At 44.3% G+C, this 27,191-nt stretch overlaps 1 protein-coding gene across 2 annotated transcripts in view; it reads left to right on the plus strand.

The window, feature by feature from the left end:
• The window catches only part of SUPT7L (SPT7 like, STAGA complex subunit gamma), a 13,403-nt gene extending 640 nt beyond the window's left edge, over positions 1-12,763 (plus strand). For both annotated transcript variants that reach the window (XM_075204413.1, XM_075204414.1), the window contains exons 2-5: positions 801-1,401; positions 3,149-3,473; positions 4,628-4,856; positions 12,291-12,763. In XM_075204413.1, coding sequence (XP_075060514.1) covers positions 989-1,401; positions 3,149-3,473; positions 4,628-4,856; positions 12,291-12,553 — 1,230 coding nt within the window. In that variant the 5' untranslated portion in view covers positions 801-988 and the 3' untranslated portion in view covers positions 12,554-12,763. The remainder of the gene's footprint in view (positions 1-800; positions 1,402-3,148; positions 3,474-4,627; positions 4,857-12,290) is intronic.
• Positions 12,764-27,191: the final 14,428 nt, after the last annotated feature.

Raw genomic sequence — 27,191 nt, forward strand, 5'->3', positions numbered from 1 at the left:
TGCTAACCACTATGCCATATCGATAAAAAGTAGATGATGAATTAATTCTGCAATAAGGTCATAAGATTAATCTTTGATTAAACTGGCGAATGACTTGGAAGTGCATCACCACCAATATGTCATACGGTATGGTGATGATATGATTCAATTTGATCTGACATGTATCGCATCTGCCAGTGATCACATTAAGACTGTGTACGTGGCCATCGTCTTATTGAAGATGTGATCATACCTGATCCGGTCTTTCAGCCTTTGCGCCAAATAACAGCCTATGCACAATTTTGCTGTATGAAATACAGAGAAAAAAATTGAGGCAATTACTGGATCGTCACAAGTCACCATGTGTAACTAGATGAAAGGTCCTGAATGGCACAAGTTGTTACTTTGATCTGATCTGTAATTGTGAGGGGGATATATATATTTATATTGTAGCTCTAAAGTTCCTGTCCTTCCAAATTATCTATTTTTTCAGTCTGACGTGTACAGCTCTGTATAAATGAGTTTTCCATTGTCTCCCATAAATGGCCATTTAGCAATTCATTAAAGTTCCGTCCTGTATATTATTACATGTGGTGTTTCTACCTGTGTAAGGTAAACTCTATTTTACAATAATGTTTAATTGAAAGTAACAAAATGTGGGGGTGTGTCTTGTCTACAAACACACAAAAAAGGCTAACTATTTGTTAATAAATCTTGTGTCCTCTTTGGATATTGAATTAATCCAAGTATTAATGAATGACATTACAGTATTGTGTACTCCGTTGAAATCTAACTTCTTGTCTTTCTGTTCCATTCTTCAGGCTGAGAAGATACACAGATGAATGTGTACTTGCATTTTTCTGGATTTAAATCTCTGTCAGCCTGTGGATTATTGTGATCTCCCATATTTGATTCATTATGTAGACTAAGAATCCCCTGATTGCTTTGCCCATTTAGACATAATCAGATTATTTTCAATATTAAACATTATCAGGACTCTTTATTAAAAATGATGCGCTATTGGGGTGAGATCCCTGTACCCTCTGGCCAGGCCAGCCGCAACTCCTTTGATTTACTGCAAAGAGAGTTTCGTACAGTGGAGATGCAGGAGCCGCCTCTACACCAGCCATCTGCCAACAAGCCTAGACCGACCACCATGCTGGACATCCCCTCGGAACCCTGCAGCCTTACCATACACACCATTCAGCTGATTCAGCATAACCGCAAACTGCGCAGTCTGATCGCCACCGCTCAAACTCAAAACCAACAGCAGGTCGAAGGCATTAAAGTGGAAGAGAGTGAGCCCCTTCCTCATCGACCTCCATCTCCTGTCCTCCCTGATGATCTGTTACCGCCGGACTGCAAGTTACCCAAGATGCCTTTCCAGCTGCGACACAGCGATCCGGAGAGTGATTTCTACCGGTATGCTGAAAATGTCACCGAAATTTCTTAAAGGGGGGTTAAATTATATGGAAGGTCTTGTAGTGTTTAGTAGATGGGTTATGTATTTGTGGTCTACTGTTATAAAGATAAAAACATAATGCTTTTTGTGATAGAGATATATATATATATATATATATATATATATATATATATATATATGCAGTGCACTAGTTATTTAATCATTTTTATAGGTGATGCCAATGGAGAATGTATGTTTCTCCTTCTGCCCTTAGAGGAACACTGAAATTAGGTTTAAACCCCAACAACAGTAGGCAACGTCATGTAGTGTAAAATTAAAGCTCTAATAAGATTTTTTTGATGGTGAACTAAATAGCAAAGACAGTCATGGTGGGAATGAACAACATCGTTTACATTGATGCTTCTATAAAATTGAATGTCGAGGTTTAGCTCTGCATTATGTGCAAAGGAAATGATATGTGAATTTCTGGTAACAGGTTTTTGGGGGACGAGGTTCAGTGAATGGGGCAGACGTTATGAGGTGGATGCAGTTGAGCTACAAGGAGTCAAACATGGATGGTACAAAGTGCTTGGAAATTAAAGTTAGGAGTTTGGCTGAGTAAGGAGCTGGGTGGGAGGTGGACAACGTTTTAAGTGATGACAAAGGAGGGTAGAAGGGGATATCTTCATGGATGGGAAGAGAGCTTGTGAAGCAAGTATAGAAAAAGAAATGTGATGGGAAAGTAGGAATAGATGATCAGCAGATCTTGTTAGGTGTTGGGGAAGGTGGGTTAGGAGGCAGTTGTTAATGAAGAGGGTTAAGCGATAGGTGTGGGGGTATTAAATGACAAGTACAGAAGAAGTTATATGTTGGGGAATTAGGAGGCAGGTAGTGACAAGAAAGTGACAGTAGAAGTAGTTAAGTCATGGAGGAATAATTTGAGTAGACCGGCAGTATTGGAGAGAGGATAGGCTTTAGAGTTAGGGGCAGGACTGTAAGGGGTAAATGATGGAGAAGGATGTTTAAAGGATAACTGGGCAAAACTTAAAATGAAAGTCTAGTATTGTAAATTAATCCAATATATTTCTGGCGAGCTCGGCAGGAGCAAGGACACCATTGTCAGACCACGGCAGGCAACATTGAGTATTACTTAACTTGGTGTTAATGTTGATCCAGCCAATCACCCGATGTCTAAAAGAGTCCAGTGACCTCTCCCTTCAGAGGTGGTAGAAGCTAATACAGTAGAGCAATTTAAACATGCTTGGGATCTACATAAAGATATTCTTACAAAGAATAAAGGATCAAATCGAGCTTTAAGTTAGCATAGGTTAAACAGTGGGCAGAGTGGTTCTTATCTGCAGTCAAAGTCTATGTTTCTATGTTTCCCTTTCTTCAACCAGACAACGTGTTGTCAATGCTTCTCCTCCATGAAGTTCCCATTTAAACGCTGCATATTTAAAATGAGTATATTAAGCTAGGTCAACATCTTTGGACAACACAGACACTAGAGAAGAATCTGAGCGGGGTGGATGATAGTAGACTCCATTTAAGTATGTTGGATCAATGGGTAAGTTTGGGAATTCCACCAAGAACTTAATTTTGACTTTTGGGTGGAATTGTCCTGTGAGGGACAGGCAGTAAAGGCATTAAATGGGGGTGATGCAACGAGAGCAGTCAAGCAATGGAAGGGTTTACAGAAGGGGAATAATATATTTTATTTTCGTGTTATTTTATTCTTTATAACACATTCCTCTTTGTATCCTTCAGTGGTAAAGGAGAGCCCGTGATAGAGCTCAGCTATGACTCTTGCCGCCAGCACATGTACCAGTCTGTTGCCACCATCCTTGCCCATGCTGGCTTTGAGTCTGCCAACGAGAGTGTCTTGGAGACCCTGACAGACATTGGCCATGAGTACTGTATGAAATTTACCAAGATGCTGAGGTTCAATGTGGATCGAGAAGCCAGACTGGGCCACACCCCGTTCCCGGATGTGATGGAGCAGGTCTTCCACGAGATGGGAATCGGCAGCGTCTTGTCTCTTCAGAGGTTCTGGCAGCATCGGATTAAAGATTACCACTCATACGTGCTGCAGGCGAGTAACGGAACACGCAGTGAGTGCGGTTCAGTAATGCAACATGCGAAAAAAGAAATATCTGATTTCATCTGTGAACACATCAGTGATTTGAAATGGATGATATAAGTGTAATGTGTTTTTTGCATGTTTATAACAAATCCTGTTCAGATTCAACATGAAATGGCTCAGGATTGTCAGTGGGTTAGTGATCATAGTAAGCACTTTATAAATACAGGTTTGTGGCTAATCCACTATATATATTAATTACACATCAATCCACCACTTAGTGCTATAAATATGTTCTTAAAAATTCAAGCACTGAACGAAAATTGATTTCCTATTAGAATTAATAGAAATCAAATTATTTCGTCCCCAAGGTCCAGAAAGCTGTATCAAAATTACGTATGAGGAAAGAAATTGACTAGGAGTTGACAACATTAAATACAGTATTGTACTGTACTTTACACATTATTTTTGTGAGTGAAGTCAGAGAAAAATTGACTTTTCGCCTTCGGCCTACTGGGGGCACTTTAAGGGGGGGCGCGAAGTCTCACGGGCATTCTGGAGACCCTTCGTGGAAGAGATTTTTGAAAAAATCTCTGCTCATTTTTCCTCGCGCCCAATAGAGGTGTCAGGAAAAATGAGACAAGATTTTTACCATAATTGCCAGCGACGCAATATTTGCGCAACACATTGCCGACAATTGAATTCTCCTCTAAGACTTCCTCCTATGCTTGTATAACTCCCCCCACTGCATATAACACAGAGAAGAGGTCACACATCTGGGAACAGAAACTTGATCTCATTGAAACTGATGCATTCTAAAAGTGAAATTTAATCTCATCATAAAAATATGTTGCCGTATAGAATTAAGCTGCTTATAACATTCACAAGTATTGGTGTTAATGACAGGTTGCATGTAAGAAAATCCCCAATACCCACCCATGATCCCAACCTTACTGTGGACATCTGCAGTTTTTATAAATGTTTACATATTTGTTATGTCATGGTTGTTAGAGTTAAGGTACATTTTACACATCATTATTTAATGTGACAATGTAACTGTGTTTATTGTGTACTAATATAGAGGTGAGCTGCCTGCTCCTAGCAGTAGATTGAAGCTCTCTGCAGAGTGATTGACAGATGCCGGATAAACATCTTTCTGATCACAGGTCAGCAAGCAGCTGTCTGAGGAGTACGAGAAGATTGTCCACCCTGAGCGGGTGTGTGAGGACACAAAGCCAGTGAAGATTAAAGAGGTGACGGATATAACGTTCCCCATCAGTGAGGAGCTGGAAGGAGACCTGGCCCCTGGGGACCAGTCGCTGCCGGTGGGGGTGTTGGGGGCTCAGAGCGAGAGGTTCTCTTCTAATATGGAGGTGGATTCCTCACCACAGCCTGGTAAGGAAGTTATTCCAATAATAATAATAATTCCATTTTACATTCACTCAATATTCAACTTTGTTTTGTTTTTGTTTGTTTTATTTTAAAAAAAAAATGTTTTGCTGTTATAAAACTGAACCCACAATTTTCCACAATCACCGGGGTCATCGCTCATTCTAGCCTAAAATAATGTTTTGCTTGGCGTTACAGTTTTGACAGCAACTTTACAGTTTAATTTCCCAACAGACATTTTTGCTCTCCCAAAATACAAACTTTAAATTTGCAGTTTTCACTTATTGCAACCATAAATTAATAGCCAATAACTGTCATTTTTGGTTTCAGCTGTCCTTGTACAATGAAAACTTTTTATTTTGGACAGTTTAATACCTGCTGGGTTGATTTATTTATTTAATTTTTTGCATTCAAGCAGTTTCTATGCCTTATACAGGGGTGATATACTTAATTAATAAACAAGAAGTTACACATAATAAATAATAGGTAAAGTCCTGCGTAGAGCTTTAGAATCTGCAGGGAATAGCGGTGTTATTTTTCTGTCTCCCTCTCGCTGCAAACATAGGGGTCAGGTTAAGTGAGCCACATTATTGGAGGGCGAAGAAAGAGGGCGGGTCAGGCACGTTATTGGAGGAAAGGAATGAGGGATCATAGAGTGTAAGCTTGCGAGCAGGGTTCTCTTACCTCTCTGTCTGTATGTATTACCCAGTATTGTTTTATCAATGTTTGTTCCCAATTGTAAAGCGCTACGGAATTTGCTGGCGCTATATAAATAAATGTTGATGATGATCAAGCAGTCTCAGGAGACACTTTGCTGAATAGAATTACCTTAGTGAGGCTACTGGTGTTGCGTTGCCACATTATTTGAGGAGAAGGTAAGGGGCGGGGTCAGGCATATTATTGGAGGTAAGGGGGAGGTGGGGTGAGGCTTATTATTGGAGTGAAGGGGCAAGCAGGGTCATACATATTATTGGAGTGAAGGGGCAGGCGCGGTCAGGCATATTATTGGATGGAAGGAGGATGCAGGGTCAGGCATATTATTGGAGGGAAGGGGAGGCGGGGTCAGGCATATTGGATGGAAGGGGAGGCGGGGTCAGGCATATTATTGGAGGGAAAGAGGAGGCGGGGTCAGGCATATTATTGGAGGGAAAGAGGAGGCGGTGTCAGGCATATTATTGGAGGGAAGGTGGAGGCGGGGTCAGGCATATTATTGGAGGGAAGGGGCAGGCGGGGTTAGGCATATTTTTGGATGGAAGAAGAAGGCGGGGTCAGACATATTATTGGAGGGAAGGAGCAGGCGGGGTCAGGCATTTAATTGGAGGGAAGGAGGAGGCGTGGCCAGCCATTTAATTGGGAGCAGGCGGGGTCAGGCATATTATTGGAGGGAAGGAGGAGGCGGGGTCAGGCATATTATTGGAGGGAAGGAGGAGGCGGGGTCAGGCATATTATTGGAGGGGAGGAGGAGGTGGGGTCAGGCATATTATTGGAGGGAAGGTGCAGGCGGGGCTAGGCATATTATTGGATGGAAGAAGGAGGCGGGGTCAGACATATTATTGGAGGGAAGGAGCAGGCGGGGTCAGGCATATTATTGGAGGGAAGGAGGAGGTGTGGCCAGCCATTTAATTGGGAGCAGGCGGGGTCAGGCATATTATTGGAGGGAAGGAGCAGGCGGGGTCATGCATATTATTGGAGGGAAGGGGAGGCGCGGTCAGCCATTTAATGTGCTTTCTAACAGTTAAATAAAAAATACAACCAACCAAAGAGAGAACTGCATCAAACAGAAAGACACCAAATGATACAACAATATAGGTTTATACATCACAATTAAGTATACATACAATAAAAACAATGAGTATATGGGTGATAACAAGTCAGAATGCAGAATGTACCATAATAAACAGATATCACATTGTATACATATTATGAACAGCTCACTTAGATGATGTTCTGAGCTGTCAGTATGTATCAGTACACGGTTACTAATACCATGTTAGTTTAGGGTTTTAATCAAGTCACACTACATTGTCTGCGCCCTTTGTAGTCACCAGATTAGCGAATTGTGCGTGTATCACGGATAAAGTAATATCTATGCAGGGGAGGGCTGCCTGCCCCCCAGCCCAGCCTGCTCTGTAGCTCTGTACAACTTGGGGGGATTCAGTATAGTGAAAAGAACACAAAAAATCATATTATGTTCTCTTTGACCTAAACCAACAATAACAATAGGATGGATTCCCGGCCTCAGTCACCCCGTAACGTCTTCCTCTAATTATAGCTGCAGTTAGAAAGGCATCCAATACATTTGTACATGTTAAGGGATTTGCTATCACCACATTATGTTATTATTATTATTGTTTATTTGTAAGGCGCCGCATGGTTTCCGCAGCGCCGTACACAGTACAAACAATAGACTATACAGGGTAAAACAGTACAGAACATTAAACATAAAATACCAATACTTCAGAAACTCCGGGCAGGGAAATACAGTAGAGACGGAGCGGAAGAATAGGTATGGAGACAGGAGGAAAGAGGGCCCTGCTCATACGAGCTTACATCCTAAGGGAGGGTGAACAAAATCAGGCACAGAAGGGAGCCAGTGAAGCAAGGGGAGAGAAGAAATGGGGCCAGGGGAGAAACAGAAGAGATGAGAGGTTAAGTGGATGGTTGATAGGCCTTAAGGAACAGGTGAGTTTTAAGTGCCCGTTTGAAGGAGCACAGATTGGGTGAGAGACGGATGGAGCGAGGGAGGTCGTTCCAGTGAAGAGGGGCAGCGCGGGAGCAGTCTTGGATTCTAGAGTGGGAAGAGGTAATCAGAGTGGAGGAGAGTCGGCGATCATTGGCTGAGCGCAGGGAGCGGGCAGGAGTGTGAATAGAGAGGAGGTTAGAGATATAAGGGGCAGTAGACTGGGAGAGAGCCTTGTAAGTGGTGGTGAGGAGTTTGAAAAGGATCCTGTAGGGGAAGGGGAGCCAGTGTAAGGCAAGACAGAGAGGGGAGGCAGAGGAGGAGCGGCGTGAGAGGAAGATGAGTCTCGCAGCCGCATTGAGTATAGAGCGGAGGGGGGCGAGGCGGAGCAGGGGAGGCCAGTAAGAAGGAGGTTGCAGTAGTCGAGGCGGGAGATGATGAGAGCATGGATGATAGTTTTGGTGGCATCTTGAGAGAGGAAGGGACGGATGCGGGCAATGTTACGGAGTTGGAAGCGACAGGCTTGGGCGAGGGATTGGATGTGGGGGGCAAAAGAGAGAGAGGAGTCAAGAGTGACTCCCAGGCAGCGGAGTTGGGTGACAGAGTAGATAGTGGAGTTGTTAACAATGGAGAGGTCATGGTGGGAAGGGAATCTGGGTGGGGGAAAGACAATGAGTTCAGTTTTGGAGATGTTAATTTTAAGAAAGCGTGAGGACATCCAGGAGAAGATGGCTGAGAGGCAGTCAGTTACACGAGAGAGGATGGAGGAGGAAAGATTAGGAGAAGAGATGTAGAGTTGAATATCATCAGCATATAGGTGATACTGAAGACCGAACGAGGAGATGAGAGCCCTATGTTTATATCACATGCATTTATCCTCTTTGTATGCATTCCAAGAATGTACTCTCCTTTACAGCCACTGCCGGACACTGTGCTGCTACTCGCTTTCTGTCCTCTAGGGGGCAGAGTGATGTTCCCACCGAACCTCGCTCAAGGTTCCTTCATAGGATGTTCGGGGTTAAAGTCTTTGCTTATTTGTGCTTGCTAATTTGCAAGGAAGGTTGTAGACTGTTACTCTGTATCATTTACATATAGCATGGTGGTGTAGTGATTAGCACTTCTGCCTCACAGCACTGGGGTCATGCGTTCAATTCCCAACCATGGCCTTATCTGTGTGGAGTTTGTATGTTCTCACCGTGTTTGCGTGGGTTTCCTCCGGGTGCTCCGGTTTCCTCCCACACTCCAAAAACATACTGGTAGGTTAATTGGCTGCTATCGAAATTGACCCTTGTCTCTCTCTCTCGCTCTCTCTCTCTCTCTCTCCCCCCGTCTGTGTGTGTATTAGGGAATTTTGACTGTAAGCTCCAATGGGGCAGGAACTGATGTGCATGAGTTCTCTGTACAGCGCTGCGGAATCAGTGACGCTGTATAAATAAATGGTGATGATGATATATCATATTTTGTCTGTTTTAAATGTTTTTGAATATCGAATTGATGATATTGGGGTGCTACCAGTCAGTACAAATTACATCATCAAATAAAAAGAAAGGAAAGAACAGACAACTTCATGCACTACAGTCTTAAAAAATGATTATAAAGATTGTATTGTAAATGTCCCTTGTTGTAAATAAAACGTAACCTTTATTTAATATTGCTAAAATGTTGTTATTAAAAAACAGCAAAATATGATGTGAAATAATCGGTGAATTAAAAATCTTTATGTGTTAGTCCTTTTTCATATAGTGCCTCACTGAGGATTGGGGATTCTGAAATTAATATATCGGTAACCCTTTATAAATCTTTGTGGTTCAAGAGATGATATCCATTAATTGGTGTCGCCTCTAGTCCCAAAGCTGCAAGTTATTTGAGATATTGTGATTGAAGATCCTTTCCTAGTAGAATACAGCGGGTCGGTACCTCCCTAAATCAATAACAGGGATTACCAGTTCCCTGAATTAGTAAAGAGAGGGGGTGAATTGCTGACTACCTATCAAATAATCTAACTCGGGGTTTGGGCAAATAGCAGTAATTAGTCGGTCTAACAAAATCACAACATTAATCCAAAGTGCCGAATTGGGCTAATATCACAAAGGAGGGTAAATGCTTACAGCGAACGCCGACGCGCGTTTCGATGAAGTCTGCTTTTTCTTGCCAAGAAAAAACATAGATAAAGTTTCGTTGTTGAACCGATTACTGAAATACACAGATGTCTCCTTCCTCAGGGCAGTTTAATACATTTTCCAGAAAATTGGGTCGGTGTCATAGAACTTTGTGAGGCAATGTTCTCCCCAGAATATTTTGCCAGCCGAGTGTCATCAGGAAGTAGCCGGGTGGGGCCTTCGCAATAACTAAATGTTGCAATCCTGACCTTATATTGATTTAACCTCGAGATTAACAATTTTATATATTCTTCTCTTCTTTTCATAATCAAAGTCTGTAGGATCGGGTCCCTCTAGTGAAGTCAGCATCAGGTTATTCAGTGTGCTTTGCTTCATGCGATTCCTTAAACTGGTTTTAATTTGTTTTAGAGTAGAAAATCCTCTTTCCCATTCATCTGAGCTTACAGGTATGGTCCGTCCAATAGCAGCTAGTTTTGGTAAATTTGGAAAAGTTTCTTTGAGCTAACAAAGTATATAATAAGCTGCTTCAAAACTGAGATATCTGTCGTTTCATCGCACATAACACTGAAGTAATCTGCCAAACGTAAATGTTTAAGCAATTCGCATAATAGGAGAATCCAAAGACCGGCAACATAGGACAACTAGAGAGGGTTCAGAGACCGGCTACATGGGAGAACTAGAGAGAGTTCAGAGACCGGCTACATGGGAGAACTAGAGAGAGTTCAGAGACCGACTACAGAGGACAACTAGAGAGGGTTCAGAGACCGGCTACAGAGGACAACTAGAGAGGGTTCAGAGACCGGCTACAGAGGACAACTAGAGAGGGTTCAGAGACCGGCTACATGGGAAAACTAGAGAGGGTTCAGAGACCGACTACAGAGGACAACTAGAGAGGGTTCAGAGACTGGCTACAGAGGACAACTAGAGAGGGTTCAGAAACCGGCTACAGAGGACAACTAGAGAGGGTTCAGAGACCGGCTACATGGGAGAACTAGAGAGGGTTCAGAGACCGACTACAGAGGACAACTAGAGAGGGTTCAGAGACGGGCTACAGAGGACAACTAGAGAGGGTTCAGAGACCGGCTGACATTAGTTAAGGATAAGATAAGGTTAAAGTAAGAAAGATTATAAAAAATAGATTTGTGGTTAAACTGTGGCATTTCTTACCATGTAAAAATGGATTGGACACCTTAATAACCATGTATATGAAGAGCTTCTGGTTAGAGGCTTTCATTCTGCGTGATTCAAGTCTGAAAATGCTGCTCGCTGAGTGGGGGAAAGGTTCCTCTGAAACTTGTATTGGCTGCTCCTGTCTCAGGATTTGATATAGATTTGGGGATATTAATCACATACCCAGCAGTGATAGAGACCTTCTATAGAATACAGGACCGGTTATATCTCTATTCATTTATTGGTAGTATGTAGAAATTTGCTGCATTTTCAAATCTCCTCCCAACCACGCTAAAAAGTTGAAGGAATTGACCGATGTTGCTCTGTGAAACCACCAGATCCGCCGCAAAATTCGATTTGCACCAAATTGTGCCGCATTGTTCATTTCTAGTGTTGTGAGACCTTCAAGTATCAATTTAGCCCCCCAAAGTAGGATTACGCTCCCCAAGGGCAGTGCTACAACCCATCCTGTCAATGCGCCAAGTGGCATTGCACAGCGGTTACATTGTCATGTCTGAAATAGGCCTTATTTCTTGGATAATGTTACCAAGAAGGAATAACTAGACCAGAACAAGTCATTATAGATTTCTAGAAGCGTCCTGTTGTCCTTTCCTGAATACAGAACTGGACATGCAAATATCCTTTAGATGTTTAACTGAAATACTTCTCGTGACTCTTCCACCTTACTGGCCCCGTGGAGCTCCGCGGGTCTAAGCGAAAGTCCCGGCAGTGTCGATGCTGCTGTTACACTCAGTGCTGGTGCAACTGGTGCCCACGATCGTGCTGCATTTAAAGTCACAAAGATTGTCCCCCCCTGGCTGAGTCACAGTATTTATTGAGATTGGCTGCTGGGAAGAAGAAGGACCCTCTTTGGTCCAACACACTGAGCTGCCTCATGTAGCTAATTGTAGCGCTTATGCACATAGGCCAAATTATGGTAATAAATGCTAATTGTGTGTCCAGTGCTCACTCTGGATTTGGGTATCTACAATCTCTCCATAGGGTTTATTAAACCCTATCTACATTGCATGTGAGGCTGCATGTGCCAAGCAGTGATTGCAGCTAAGACTGAACATACCACTGTCGCAGCGAAAGTGTATCTACAAACCTTTACATATTTTTGTTTGTTTTTTTTAGTGTCATTCTTTTACCCAAAATAAGTTACATGTGTTCTGTTCCTAATTTTTATCTGTCATTTCTTTATTTTTTTATTCATTAACTGGCTGAGTATTTTTGTTGATAAATACATTCTAAGCCCGTGGAATAGTTTGATAAATGGACAGAGTCTGAAACAGGCTTAGGGCTCTCCAGCTGTTGTGAAACTACAAGTCCCAGCATACCCTGCCAGCTATCGGCTAGTTTCACAACACCCGGAGCGCCACAGGTCGGCCCGGCCTATTATAGGACTTTTTCTATGCAAGATCCTTAACCAGATTTTGTTCTATAAATACATTTCTTTTTATTCTGCAGGGTCAGATGTGAACACCTCGCCCCTGTGGAACCTGGCCCATGTGAAGATGGAGCCTCAGGACAACGAGGAAGGGACTGTACATGGGCACAGTGTTCTGGGAAATGATGTGTTTGAGGAACCCATGTCTGGGATGAGCGACTCCGCCATGCCGGGCAGTCCGAACGGATCCGAAGGCAGTTACGGCTCTCACTCCCCTGACAGTCTCATGGGGTCTTCCCCAGTTTTCAACCAGCGCCCCAAAAAGAAGATGAGGAAGATGTAACGACATATCGTAAGACCGAACATTCCCAGAATTGTCTCAGTGGCTCGTTTGTCGCCTCACAGAGACATCACAGAGAGATCAATCAGAGATGTGATGTAATGAACTCTTAGGAAACAAAGTAACAGAAACGCAATAAATCGTTTGTTGTCAAAGACCTTGTCAAAATAATCAATGCGTTATTAACGACGGTCCTAATTAATGGGCACAAAATTCTCAGTTGTGACTTTTATTAATTAAAATAATAGCAAAATAGTGCACAAATATGATATTTATATTTTAACGTTACACAACCGAATTCATACAAATGCCCAGTGGCAGCCAATCAGATTCTAGCTGTCATTTTCTAGAATGTACTAGATAAATAATAGCTAGAATCTGATTGGTTGCTGTGGGCAACACCTTCACTTTTATTGTTTAGAAGGTTTGATAAATCTGCACCATAATCTGTATAGCACCCCCAGCTCAGTGAAGCAATATGTTGGGGCTCTTCCCTTGGCACCCCTACACTGGCACACTATAACTGCCACAACTAATTAACTCAGCGGTGGGCAGCAGGCAGTCCCAGGGCTGCCAGTGCCCCCCTCTGGTTGCTCCCGATCTTACCAGAAGGGGGCAGCCTACTTCCATGTCACATGACCACCTCTGCACAGTGCAGCGAGATCACGCTGCATGCCTAGAGGAGGAGAGCGTGCACTGTGCTCTCCCTCCTTCCTCTGTGTGGCCCCTTTGAAGGCTGGGGGCTCCTCACTTATTTTAGTAGTTAAAAAAGTGCATGTCGTCAGTACATCTATAAAGGACGTAGCTTCCATAGATCTGTTGGCTGCTCTGTGAGACATGCAGTCATTCTACCTGAATCAAAATAAGTATTAGATAAAGTACAGTCTGCTCTTATTATGGCATTTTATCAGCTGGTTTATAAAATATACCCAGCATCACATAGGTTGTGGATATATGTATTTTACTGAAAAAGCAGCAAAGTAAAAGGGATGAAAATGCTTCTTTAGCCAAATCACTGAGACATTGTAGTTAATTATTTTGGGTCCTGTCCCATTAATTGCTGTTGTACATAATTAAAAATAAATATTCCTGAAGCAATTTGTTCGCCAGAACTTTAAAATACACATTAATTAGTGTAATTTATATACTGGACAAAACTTCAGGGCCTCATGGTGGTTAATGTTACCCTATAACAGGTCTGGACAACCTGTGGCTCTCCAGGTGTTGTGAAACTACAAGTCCCAGCATTCCTTGCCAGCTGTCGGCTGGCTATCTTCTGGTAAAGCACTAGGCTTGGGGCTTGTGGATTCACAACACCTGGAGACCCACAGGTTGGCCAGGCCTGCACTATAACTATTCTATGTGCCCTGTTTCCTGGCATCCTGCAGCTCGTACACTGTATGAGCCTGGCAGGGGATTGTGCCCATCACACCACACAGATCCTAGGCACCCGGAGACCGAACTGCCTTTTCTGTAGAGATGAATGGCTTAGATTTAATGAGAAGTATTTTTGATTCTACACAGAGGTGCCTTTGGTAAGGAAGATTGTGTAATTAGTATTCATCAGCTGACTTCTTTTCTTTTCACTTAATCATTTCATTCACACTTATTTGTTAGCTGTTGGTGTCTCTCGCACCTGCTGATCACACTCAAACATCGCACATCTATTCTGCTTCTCAGCTATACTGCTGTATCTTACAATGGGAGGCTTATATTATGTGCATCAGGTCACTGCTGAGAATACAGGACCGGTTATATCTCTATTCATTTATTGGTAGTATGTAGAAATTTGCTGCATTTTCAAATCTTCTCTCTCAAAATATGTCTTATCTAAGTGTTTGTTGTGCTTTTCCTTTTAAAATGACAGAAAAGGGAAAAGGCCCTATGGCAAAATATTTTACATGTTCTTGATGTAAAGTTAAATTACCTAATGGGCAGAAAGACCCGTTGGCGCTCTGCTCAGCCTGTGAAGGAGAGGTCCCCTCTGCGCAAACCCAGCTCCTTCCAGCCCCACTGACGGAGGAACCGGCCCGGGTAACCTCCCTGACACAGTCGGTTTACTCTTTGGCACAGATGGTCTCCCAGTCTAATCAATTGTGGTCTAGTGTGACAGCCTCTGTGACTAATAATGCTATTACCCCTGTGGGGCTCCCTGCTGCCATGGTTTCTACAGAAACGGCTATAGCAGGACCTTCCTCTTTGCTTACGGACCATCCGCCTGTACCTGCAGAACCGGAATGGTCCTCAGCATTTATTAAGGGTTTGGATAAACTTAACCAGTTACTTGAATCCCCAAACCTGCCCCCAGCTAAAAGAAAGCGGCTCAGATCCGCTAATCCTCTCATGGTCCTTTCTGATTCAGAGGGACTTTCAGAAGAGGAAACAGAATCACATTTGGATTCTGACCAAGTTCCATCCTCGGAACAGGAAGAAGTCACTAAAAATCAATTTATTGACGATTTGGTTTTAGCGGTGAGGCAAGCGTTGGACCTCCCAGAAATGGAGGATCCTAGTCCTAGAGACAGAAGTCTCTTTAAAAAGGCCAAAAGGAAGGTTATTCATTTTCCCCCTTCTACACAACTCAGAGATATTGCTGAGGCAGCCTGGAAACAGCCTGATAAAAAGTTTTCTGTTCCAAAGAGGTTCTCTTCCCTGTATCTGTTACAGGAAGAGGACGTGGCTCGCTGGGAGGAAATTCCGAAATTAGATACTCCTGTAGCCCGTTTGGCCCGTCATACTCTCCTTCCGGCCCCGGGCTCAGCAACTCTGCAAGATACCACTGACCGCAGAGTGGAATCCCAGTTAAAATCCATATTTGTAGCAGCGGGTTCTTCCTTTAGACCCAAGTTTGCTTCAGCTTGGGTTGCCAAAGCCATGGAAGCATGGGCAGAGCAACTGGCACAGACCTTACAGGACCCAGAATTGATTACCCTGACGTTACATTTAAAGGAGGCGTCAGGATATATTTATGAGGCGGCTCAGAGCTCAGCTTCTGTGTCCTCCTCTATGCAGGCTGCGTCCGTTTCAGCTAGAAGAACATTATGGCTGAAATCCTGGGAAGGGGATTCTGAGTCAAAGAAATCTATGGAATCCATTCCTTTTTCGGCAGCAGGTCTGTTTGACCCGGATTTAGATAACATGATTTCCCAGGCAACGGGGGGCAAGAGCACCTCTTTGCCGATTTTCTCCGGTAGAAGCCTGACACCATGGTTTAGTTCGTTTCGTCAGTCCTTTCGGGGTACATCCTTGCCCAGAGGGCAGTCTTTTAAGGGTAGACAACCGAATTCCAGAGGCTCGTCTGTCAGAGGCAGGTTCTCATTTGCAGCTAGGCGCCAGGCCTCCAAGACCCAGGAGAAGCCTGCGTCCTGACTGCCACCCTATTCCCCAGGAGGTGGCGCTGGTGGGGGGACGTCTGTCTCTTTTTCAGGAATAGTGGGCAGCGTCATCCCAAGACCCTTGGATTCGGGGCATTATTTCAAGAGGGTACATAATAGACCTGATGGGACCAATACCGCAGCGTTTCTTTGTAACCTCGCTACCCCGAGATCCCCAAAGAAGACAGGCAATGCAGGCCTGTGTCGCCTCTCTTCTTTCGCAAAAAGTCATCTGCAGGGTCCCAGACAACCAGAAAAAAAAAAGGTTTTTATTCAAATCTTTTTCTGGTTAAGAAGCCGGACGGGTCATTTCGACCCATTCTAAACCTAAAGAGCCTCAATGTGCACTTACGAGTGGACAAATTTAGAATGGAGTCCCTAAGGTCGGTGATAAAGGATCAGTTTATGGCATCCATAGACATAAAAGATGCATACCTCCACATTCCTATTTGGAGCAATCATCAGTCCCTCCTGAGGTTCACAGTAGGGAACTCCCACTATCAGTTCCGGGCTCTTCCTTTCGGCCTCTCCACAGCTCCAAGGGTCTCCACGAAGATTATGTCGCTGATGGCAGCGTGTCTTCACCTACAGGGAGTTCAGGTCGTCCCTTATTTAGACAATCTACTCATCAAATCCTCCTCAGAGATTTGCTTACGTCAACACTTATCACTCACCATAACAATTCTCGAGAGCCATGGGTGGCTGATAAACTTAAAGAAATCCCAGATGGTCTCGTGTCAATGCATGGTCTTCCTGGGGCTTATCATGGATACCCGTCGGCAGAAAGTGTTCCTGCCTACGGAGAAGATCAGTTCAATCCGGGCTACAACAACTCTGGTCTTGTCCTCTCCCAAGCCCTCAATTCATTTGTGCATGCGGCTGCTTAGGAAGATGGTGACTCCTTCGAAACGATCCCTTTCGGTTGGGCTCATTCCAGATGGTTCCAGTGGGATCTGTTACGGAAATGGTCAGGATCCCACCTACGCTTGGATCTCCAGAGGATCTCGCTGTCTCCGGGGGCAAGAGAATTGCTCCAGTGGTGGCTGAATCAGGATCACATGTCGGTGGGCAGGTCTTTTGCTCCATGGTCATGGATCATAGCCACAACAGACGCCAGCCTGAGAGGTTGGGGGGTGGTAATCCTGCACCTCCGGCTCCAGGGACTTTGGTCTGTTCAGGAATCAGCCTTATCAATAAACGTGTTGGAGCTGAAGGCAATTCTTTTAGCCCTTAGGGGGGCACAGTAGCTCCTTCGGGGCCACCCTGTCAGAGTTCAGTCCGACAATGCCACGGCTGTAGCATATGTCAACAGGCAGGGAGGACCCAGGAGTGCAGCCGCAATAGAAATTGCAGCTCAGATTTTTGTTTGGGCAGAACAGTACGTTCCAGCAATCTCGGCAGTATTCATTCCGGGAATAAAAAATTGGGAGGCCGACTACCTAAGTTGAAACCAAATGATGCCGGGGGAGTGGTCACTCCATCCGGAAGTTTTTCAGGTTCTAGTTCAGAGATGGGGTCTTCCGGATATAGATCTCATGGCCTCCAGACACAACAGAAAAGTTCACAGGTTTTGCGCAAGGGCAAGAGACCCCTTAGCGGTGGCAGTGGACGTAATGACGATGTCATGGAAATTCAGGTTGGGATACCTGTTTCCGCCAATTCCCATGCTTCCTCGAGTGCTCAGACGAGTAAGGCAAGGCGGTCTGCCGGTAATTCTAATAGCTCCCTCATGGCCACGCAGAATGTGGTACGCGGACATAATCTCAATGGCGGTAGGACAAGGATTTCGTCTTCCGTCACGAGACGACCTTCTTCTTCAAGGTCCCTTTCGTCACGAGAATTTACCTCAGCTCAGTTTAACGGCATGGCTGTTGAAGCCAGCCTCTGGAGGGCTAGGGGTTTTTCCTCCAGTGTGGTGAACACTATGATGGGAGCTCGCAAGCCAGTTTCAGCTCTCATCTGTCACAGGATTTGGCGAGCCTATATCAGATGCGAAAATAGGACATGTCACACGTCTTCCTTTCGTCTCCCTCGCTTATTGGCTTTTCTTCAACATGGGCTGGAAGCAGGGCTTCGTTTAGGTTCCCTAAAGGTTCGGGTATGGGCACTTTCAGTCTTTTTTCACCTGAAATTAGCGGATTTGCCAGATATCAGGACTTTTCTTCAGGGAGTCTTACATATTCAACCTCCCTATGTTCCGCCTACAGCACCATGGGATCTTAACCTGGTACTGGACATGCTTAAAGGGCCTCCCTTTGAGCCTTTACTTGAGGCAGATTTTAGGTGTTTGACCTGGAAGGTTGTTTTTCTTTTGGCAATTGCATCGGCATGTAGGGTGTCGGAATTGGGAGCTCTGTGTTGCTGGGAACCATATTTGGTTTTTCACGAGGACAGAGCGGTTTTGAGAACACTCCCATCTTTTGTTCCAAAAGTGGTGTCCTACTTTCATTTGAACCAGGAAATTGTAGTTCCGATTTTTTTATCTACTTCTCAGTCTGATCGGCAGTCTATGGAAAAGTTAGATGTGGTTAGGGCTCTCCGTATTTATGTCAAAAGAACATCTTAAATTAGACAAACTGATTCTCTGTTTGTCCTATATGAATCTAACAAAAGAGGCTGGCCAGCCTCTAAACAGTCCATTGCAAGAAGGATTACGGCAACTATTAAGCAGGCTTACATAAGAGCTAACCTTCCTGTGCCAGAGAGACTTACGGCCCATTCCACCAGATCGGTAGGGGCGTCGTGGGCAGCGAGAAATGGGGCTTCTGCTGACCAGCTTTGCAGGGCAGCCACCTGGTCTTCTGTCCATACATTTACAAAATTCTATCAATTTAATGTATTCACATCCGCGGATGCAAATTTCGCTCGTAGTGCTCTACGAGCGGGGCTTTCAGAGCGGTCCCACCCTTAGGGGGCTGCTTTAGAACGTCCCCATGGTAAGCAGTGTCCCCCAGACTGGATGAAAGAGAAAAGAGGATTTATATACTTACGTTAAATCCGTTTCTCTGATTCCGTCTGGGGGACAATGCGATCCCTCCCTTCTGCCTTTTCTCTGTATGCTCTTAGTTGATTGACCTATCTCCTTGGGGCTTTTTGAATTAACTGAGGAGAAAGAGGCGGGGGGGATTGTAGAGGGGAGGAGTATGTCAGCAGTGCTGAAGATTAACTAGCTAGGTGCCAACTCCCGTGCTCCCCTCCACAACCCATGGTAAGCAGTGTCCCCCAGACGGAATCAGAGAAACGGATTTAACGTGAGTATATAAATCCTCTTTTTCCCAGGTTTTGAATTGTTAAAATATTGTGTCTATTCTTCCTCTGAATTGCACACACACCTTGTGTTATTAACTGTGAAGATACCGGGTTTATCTGGCCCAATTATACCCACTTCACGCTGGCTGGCGGCCCAGGGGTGTCTTACTGTGCCAGGGAAGCCTACCCAGTACCTTCTAGGGATCCTATAGTCACTCAGCCAAATGCAGTTAGAAAGGTACAACAGTACATTTATTGTAATAAAACTAATCACTAGAATTCTATATACAAACAGTAAATAAATGCCAGCCAGGTTTACCACATTATCTGTCCCTTACCCCACTAGATTAAGGAGTGTCAGTCCCCTGGATGTCCTGACTTGCTGAATCCCGGCCGCTCGGCCTGGCAATCTCTACAAGCGTGGCAGGAGACTAGCCCTGGGTCTCACTCTTTCCTCTACCCTGTAGTTTTCCCACGCTCCAGGGGCTGGGTCAGGGGTGGTCTTAGTGGGATCCTCTGAGAGTGGCTGTCTGTCAGCAGGGGCTGTTACTGTCCCTTCTCACCCTAATACATCCCTTGGTCCCCTGCTGGGCTGACACAAGGTGTCTGGATAGAGACAATGGGGCCATACTCAGGATAAATAAGGGGCAAGGCCAAGCTGATTAAGTGCCACTCCCAGTATTAACCCCTTATCAGCGCTTTCAGCCAGAACTCGCTCTCATCTGATCAGCGCTAACTGTAGAGAAAGGAGAGTGGGGGGGGGGGATTAATGCAGCTACGGTTCCCTCACCTGTATCCTAGAACTGGACCCTGTTTGATCCTCACCCTGCAGCTCTGGCCAGTGTGATAGGCCGGGGGAACCATCCACAGCAACCCACAATCTTCAAATCTTTGATCGCTAGCTGAAAGCCCATCACTTTATTACAGCTTACCCTACTCCTACTGATATTACTCACATTAATACACCCTCACAACTATCCCAATCTCCACTCTGAGCCACACTCATTCCTCTTGTTTCAGCTGTCCCCTGTAAGTTGGGCTTTTTGGGGGCTTTTTAGGATTGGTTTGGGCTTGTTTTTCATTTCAGAGTTGGCAACCCTGTCAGGGACCCAGGACAGAGGGGAGGAGGTCCTGGGACCCTCTTGTAATCTGGGGCTGGTCCATCACCTGCTGTCACTAGGGGTCATAGTATAACAATACTGACATAATACTAGTGACATGGGGCAGATTTCAGGGATAAATTACCTCAGAGAGTAACAGGATAATAGATAGGAGCAGCACACAGGGAGTGTCTGTCAGCGTCCAACTGAGGGATATTACCCCCCAGGGGACAGGAGAGAGATATTACCCCCACAGAGGACAGAGAGAGATATTACCCCCCCTCCCCCAGAGGGCAGGAGAGAGATATTACCCCCACAAAGGACGGGAGAGAGATATTACCCCCCCCCCAGAGGATGTGAGCGAGATATTACGCCCCCCAGGGGACGGGAGAGAGATATTACCCCCCCACCAGAGGTAAGGATGAGCGGACTTGGATTCCTGGAATCAAAGCCCCCCCGAACAGCGCAGATCCGAGTTAGATCCGAGCACTGTCCGGGTATTCCCGCCGATTCCGAAACTTAAAACGAGGCTCTGAGTCATAATCCCGCTGTCGGATCTCGCGATACTCGGAACCTTTAAATTCTCCACTTGCCGCCGCCATCTTCACTCGGGCATTGATCAGGGAAGAGGGAGGGTGTGTTAGGTGGTCCTCTGTCCTGCTATTTCTCGTGCTGTGCTGTGCTGTGCTGTGCTCTCAGTGCCGTAACTAGACATTGTGGTGCCCTGGGCGAGACTGGGCACCGGCGCCCCCCATCTAAGTGGGAGTGGCATTTGACAAGTGGGTGTGGCCAACTTAATATGGGTGTGGCTAGCACTTTACTGAAAGAATTTGTATATATTATAATAGAATGCAATTTGCTGTAAGCACAAATTTCCTGTCTATGCTGTATCAAATAATGATGACATGCTCACATCAAGCAGCATTTAATTTATATCTCACTGTAACAACCGGATGTTTTAGCAAATAATCAAAAACACAATAATCACAAAACACAAATAGGCACTTTTCATGATGAACCCAAGCAGATGTCAATATAACGGAAGGAGACATACTATCAGGGGCGAGAGCAAGACTTTGATGTAGAGGTTTTCCAAGTTTGTTCTTCACCAAAATATTCATGTTTATGTTTGTACATACCCTACAAATACTACATACAGTACACATTATAAAGTGCTTCATATAATTCCCACTAAATATATAGACAAAACTGCTGGTATAGAAAGTTGGTGTATACTGGACATAATATATTTGAATGTACTTTTGTGTGGAGAATAAACCTGATGGTAAACAAGAGCGATGTTATAAAGAAGGTGGTATAAAGAGTACTGTATGTATGAGCTGCACTGGCAAAGCTTAGATATAAAAAGTAATAGAAGTGGCTGCTACAAATGGCAGGACATTAGGGTCTCTTCATATTATAATCAACAGGTATCACACCTGCATATAAAACATGTCCAAACTGACACTCTGCCAGGATACTTGGCCCAAGTGGGCGCAGCCGCCCGATACCTACCTTCGTGCCCAGAGGAATCGCCGCTCTAATTCAGATCCCCTACAAGCAACAATCCATTCCCGGCAATGATGCGTTCCAACAACAGGAAGTTCGGCATTTGGAACGCATTTGCGTTCCAAATGCCGAACTTCCTGTTGTTGGAACGCACATGCGTTCCACTGCATTGCCGGGAATGGATTGTTGCTTGTAGGGGATCTGAATTAGAGCGGCGATTCCTCTGGGCACGGAGTCAGGTATCGGGCGGCTGCGCCCACTTGGGCTTGCGCCCGGGGCGGTCGCACCGCCCGCACCGCCGTCGTTACGGCTCTGTGTGCTCTGTCATGCTGAGTCCAGTGGTGCTTTTGCCAGTGCTCTGTCCTGCTGAGTCCAGTGGTGCATCAGTCCAGTGCTCTGTCCTTGCTGAGTCCAGCGGTGCTTTTGTCCTGTGCTTTGTTCTGCTAAGTGCATATTTATTTCAAAAGTATTAAAAATTCTTCCATAAAAAGAAAAAAAAAAGATAAATTCTACAAAAATCCTTTTAAAATAATATAAAAAAAAATGAAAAAAAGTCCTTGCTGAGTCCAGTGGTGTATCAGTCCAGTGCTCTGTCCTTGCTGAGTCCAGTGGTGCATCAGTCCAGTGCTCTGTCCTTGCTGAGTCCAGTGGTGCATCAGTCCAGTGCTCTGTCCTTGCTGAGTCCAGCGGTGCGTTTTGTCCTGTGCTTTGTTCTGCTAAGTGCATATTTATTTCAAAAGTATTAAAAATTCTTCCATAAAAAGAAAAAAAAAAGAAAAATTCTACAAAAATCCTTTTAAAAAAATATTAAAAAATATTTTAAAAAGTCTAAAAAAAAATATTTCAGTCCATTAACATTAATACTGCAATCTATTAAAAATTGTTCACTTTTCTTGCAGTATTTAAAAAATAGTACTGTAATACAACGTGTGCTGCATATAATGGAGTACCAAAATTTGGGGGATAAAGTAGGGAAAGACCAAGACCCACTTCCTCCTAATGCTGAAGCTGCTGCCACTAGTCATGACATAGACAATGAAATGCCATCAACGTCGTCTTCCAAGGCCGATGCCCAATCTCCTAGTAGAGGGCATGTAAAATCCAAAAAACAAAAGTTCACTACAATTAGTAAAAAAAGAAAATTGAAAACATCTGAGGAGAAACGTAAACTTGCCAATATGCCCTTTACGACACGGAGTGGCAAGGAACGGCTTAGGCCCTGGCCCGTGTTCAGGACTAGTGGTTCAGCTTCACCAAGGATCTAAGCCCTCCTCCTCCCCCCCTCCAAAAAATTTAAAAGAATTATGCTGTCAGCAACAAAACAGCAAACAACTCTGCCTTCTAAACAGATGACATCACAAATCCCCAAGGCGAGTCCAAGGGTGTTGGTGGTTGCGAAACCTGACCTTCCCATTACTGTATGGGAAGAGGTGACTCCATCCACCATTTGCAGCACACCCTCTGCATATGCTGGAAGGATGACCCACAGTGTAGATCCAGATTTGCATAATCAAGGTGTCAAGGAGGCTATTGATGTAGCTGGCGTTGTGGAGGAACTTGATGAGGAGGATGCTGATGTGGTTATTTTAAATGAGGCACCAGGGGGGAAAAAAGTGGATTTCCATGGGATGAAAAAGCCCATCGTCATGCCTGGTCAGAAGACCAAGAAATCCACCTCTTCTGTCTGGAGTTATTTTTACCCCAATCCGGATAACAAATGTATGGCCATATGTAGCTTATGTAAAGCTCAAATAAGCAGGGGTAAGGATCTTGGCCACCTAGGGACATCCTCCCTTATACGTCACCTGAATAACCTTCATAGTTCAGGGAGAGATGAATAGCTTTTTTTGTGTGGGGGCCCAAACAAACTAATCACTTCAGCCACAGTTTTTAATACTTTAATTGTATATGTAGTTCCCTAAAAGAGGAACTGCCACTTCTATTGAATACTTTAATTGTATATGTAGTTCCCAAAAATAGGAAATTCCACTTCTATTGAATACTTTAATTGTATATGTAGTTCCCAAAAAGAGGAACTGCCACTTCTATTGAATACTTTAATTGTTTATGTAGTTCCCAAAAAGAGGAACTGCCACTTCTATTGAATACTTTAATTGTTTATGTAGTTCCCAAAAAGAGGAACTGCCACTTCTATTGAATACTTTAATTGTATATGTAATTCCCAAAAAGAGGAACTGCCACTTCTATTACTACGTTCATTGTTTGTGTAGTTCAAAAAAGAGGAACTGCCATTTCTATTTATATTTTCATTCTATATGTAGTTCCCAAAAAGAGGAACTGCCATTTCTATTACTACTTTCTTTCTGTATTTCAAAAAAAGAGGAACTGCCATTTGTATTACTACTTTCTTTCTTTCTTTCTGTATTTCCAAAAAAGAGGAACTGCCATTTGCATTGTTACGTTTTTTTTTTTTGTAGCTCCAAAACCAGTTTGATTGAGACCAGTTTATGTTTTTTAATTGTGGCCCCGGTACCAAATTGGGTACCGGGGCCACTACACTACGCAGTCCAGATAGCTGTGCAGTGGAATTGAGACCAGTTTATGTTTTTTTATTGTGGCCCCGTTACCAAATTGGGTACCGGGGCCACTGCACTACGCAGTCCAGATAGCTGTGCAGTGGAGTTGAGACCAGTTTATGTTTTTTTATTGTGGCCCCGGTACCAAATTGGGTACCGGAGCCACTACACTACGCAGTCCAGATAGCTGTACAGTGGAATTGAGACCAGTTTATGTTTTTTAATTGTGGCCCCAGTACCAAATTGGGTACCGGGGCCACTACAGTACGCAGTCCAGATAGCTGTGCAGTGGAATTGAGACCAGTTTATGTTTTTTTATTGTGGCCCGGTACCAAATTGGGTACCGGGGCCACTACACTACGCAGTCCAGGTAGCTGTGCAGTGGAATTGAGACCAGTTTATGTTTTTTTATTGTGGCCCCGGTACCAAATTGGGTATTGGGGCCACTACACTACGCAGTCCAGATAGCTGTGCAGTGGAATTGAGACCAGTTTATGTTTTTTAATTGTGGCCCCGGTACCAAATTGGGTACCGGGGCCACTCCACTAGGCAGTCCAGAAAGCTACCTCGGTCCAACGATTTGGACTAAAAACAATATTGTGAAGTGTGAGGTGTTCCAAATACACTGGAAATTAGTGGAAATGATTGTTATTGAATGTTATTGAGGTTAATAATAGTGTAGGAGTGAAAAACAAACAAAAAACTAGATTTTAGCACTTTTTATGCTTTTTTAAAAATAAATCAGAACCCAAAACCCTAAATCAGAACCAAAACCTTTCGTCAGGTGTTTTGGCAAAACAAATCAGAACCCAAAACCCAAAACCCAAAACACTAAAAGTGCCCGGTGCACACCCTTAACCAGAGGGCGGGAGAGAGATATTACCCCCCCCCAGGGGACAGGAGAGAGATATTACCCCCACAGAGGATGGGAGAGAGATATTACCCCCCCAGGGGACAGGAGAGAGATATTACCCCCACAGAGGATGGGAGAGAGATATTACCCCCGCAGGGGGCAGGAGAGAGATATTACCCCCCCCCCCCCCCAGAGGGCGGGAGAGAGATATTACCCCCCCAGGAGACGGGAGAGAGATATTACGCCCCCCAAGGGACAGGAGAGAGATATTACTCCCCAACCAGAGGGCGGGAGAAAGATATTACCTCCCCAGGGGACAGGAGAGAGATATTGCAATTCCATTTCCTATTGCTATCTGTGCCCAGATATCTTACTTTCCTCTTGTCACAACCTCTTGCCCTGATGGCATTATATAGGTTGAAAGATCGTACCTTTCCATAGATTAAGTATTCTCTTTTTAATAGACACTTATTACAAGTCATCTCTATGTAGAAAGCCCCCACAGCTACACACATAGGAGGACATTTGGGAAGTGTGCCTTGTGTGTACCCCAAAATGCTTTGGTTTTGCATTGGTGCACCTCAATGGTCCAGAGACAGTAAACACTAAAATACTCCTCTGTTTATTCCCATGCATGGCTTATATATGAGACTGTGGGGCCATAGACACTGACACTGTCCTTATTCTACATACAGTCAAGTCCATAAATATTGGGACATCGACACAATTCTCATATTTTGGGCTCTATACACCACCACAATGAAATGAAACAAACAAGATGTGCTTTAACTGCAGACTTTCAGCTTTAATTTGAGGGTATTTACATCCAAATCAGGTGAACGGTGTAGGAAGTACAACGGTTTCTATATGTGCCTCCCACTTTTTAAGGGACCAAAAGTAATGGGACAATCGACTCAAAAGCTATTTCATGGACATGTGTGGGCTATTCCCTCATTATTTCATCATCAATTAAGCAGGTAAAAGGTCGAGTTGATTCTAGGTGTGACATTTGCATTTGGAATCTGTTGCTGTCAACTCTCAATATGAGATCCAAAGAGCTGTCACTATCAGTGAAGCAAGCCGTCATTAGGCTGAAAAATCAAAACAAACCCATCAGAGAGATAGCAAAAATATTAGGTGTGGCCAAATCAACTGTTTGGAACATTCTTAAAAAGAAAGAACGCACTGGAGAGCTCAGCAACACCAAAAGACCCGGAAGACCACGGAAAACAACTGTGGTGGTTGACAGAAGAATTTTTTCCCTGGTGAAGAAAAACCCCTTCACAACAGTTGGCCAAATCAAGAACACTCTCCAGGAGGTAGGTGTATATGTGTCAAAGTCAACAATCAAGAGAAGACTTCACAAGAGTGAATATAGAGGGTTCACCACAAAATGTAAACCATTGGTGAGCCACAAAAACAGGAAGACCAGATTAGAGTTTGGCAAACAACATCTAAAAAAGCCATTACAGTTTTGGAACAACATCCTATGGACAGATGAGACAAAGATCAACTTGTACCAGAGTGTTAGGAAGAGAAGAGTATGGAGAAGGAAAGGAACTGCTCATGATCCAAAACATACCACCTCATCAGTGAAGCATGGTGGTGGTAGTGTCATGGCATGGGCATGTATGGCTGTCAATGGAACTGGTTCCCTTGTATTTATTGATGATGTGACTGCTGACAAAAGCAGCAGGATGAATTCTGAAGTGTTTCGGGCAATATTATTTGCTCATATTCAGTCAAATGCTTCAGAACTCATTGGACGGCGCTTCACATTGTAGATGGACAATGACCCGAAGCATACTGCAAAAGCAATCAAAGAGTTTTTGAAGGCTAACAAGTGGTATTGTCACTCACCGGACCGTGAGTGCCTCTGCGCTGGTACGAGGTTCTCTAGCCTTCCTGCCGGCGCCTGTCCTGAGCCGCGGCCGTCCGCCATCTTGATGGACTGCGCATGCGCAGCCTCCAAGAACTCTTATGACCTTTGCTTTTAATCTAATTGGTGGATCAGGCACC

This window comes from Mixophyes fleayi, chromosome 3, assembly GCF_038048845.1.
Source record: "Mixophyes fleayi isolate aMixFle1 chromosome 3, aMixFle1.hap1, whole genome shotgun sequence".
Classification (NCBI taxonomy): Eukaryota; Metazoa; Chordata; class Amphibia; order Anura; family Limnodynastidae; genus Mixophyes; species Mixophyes fleayi.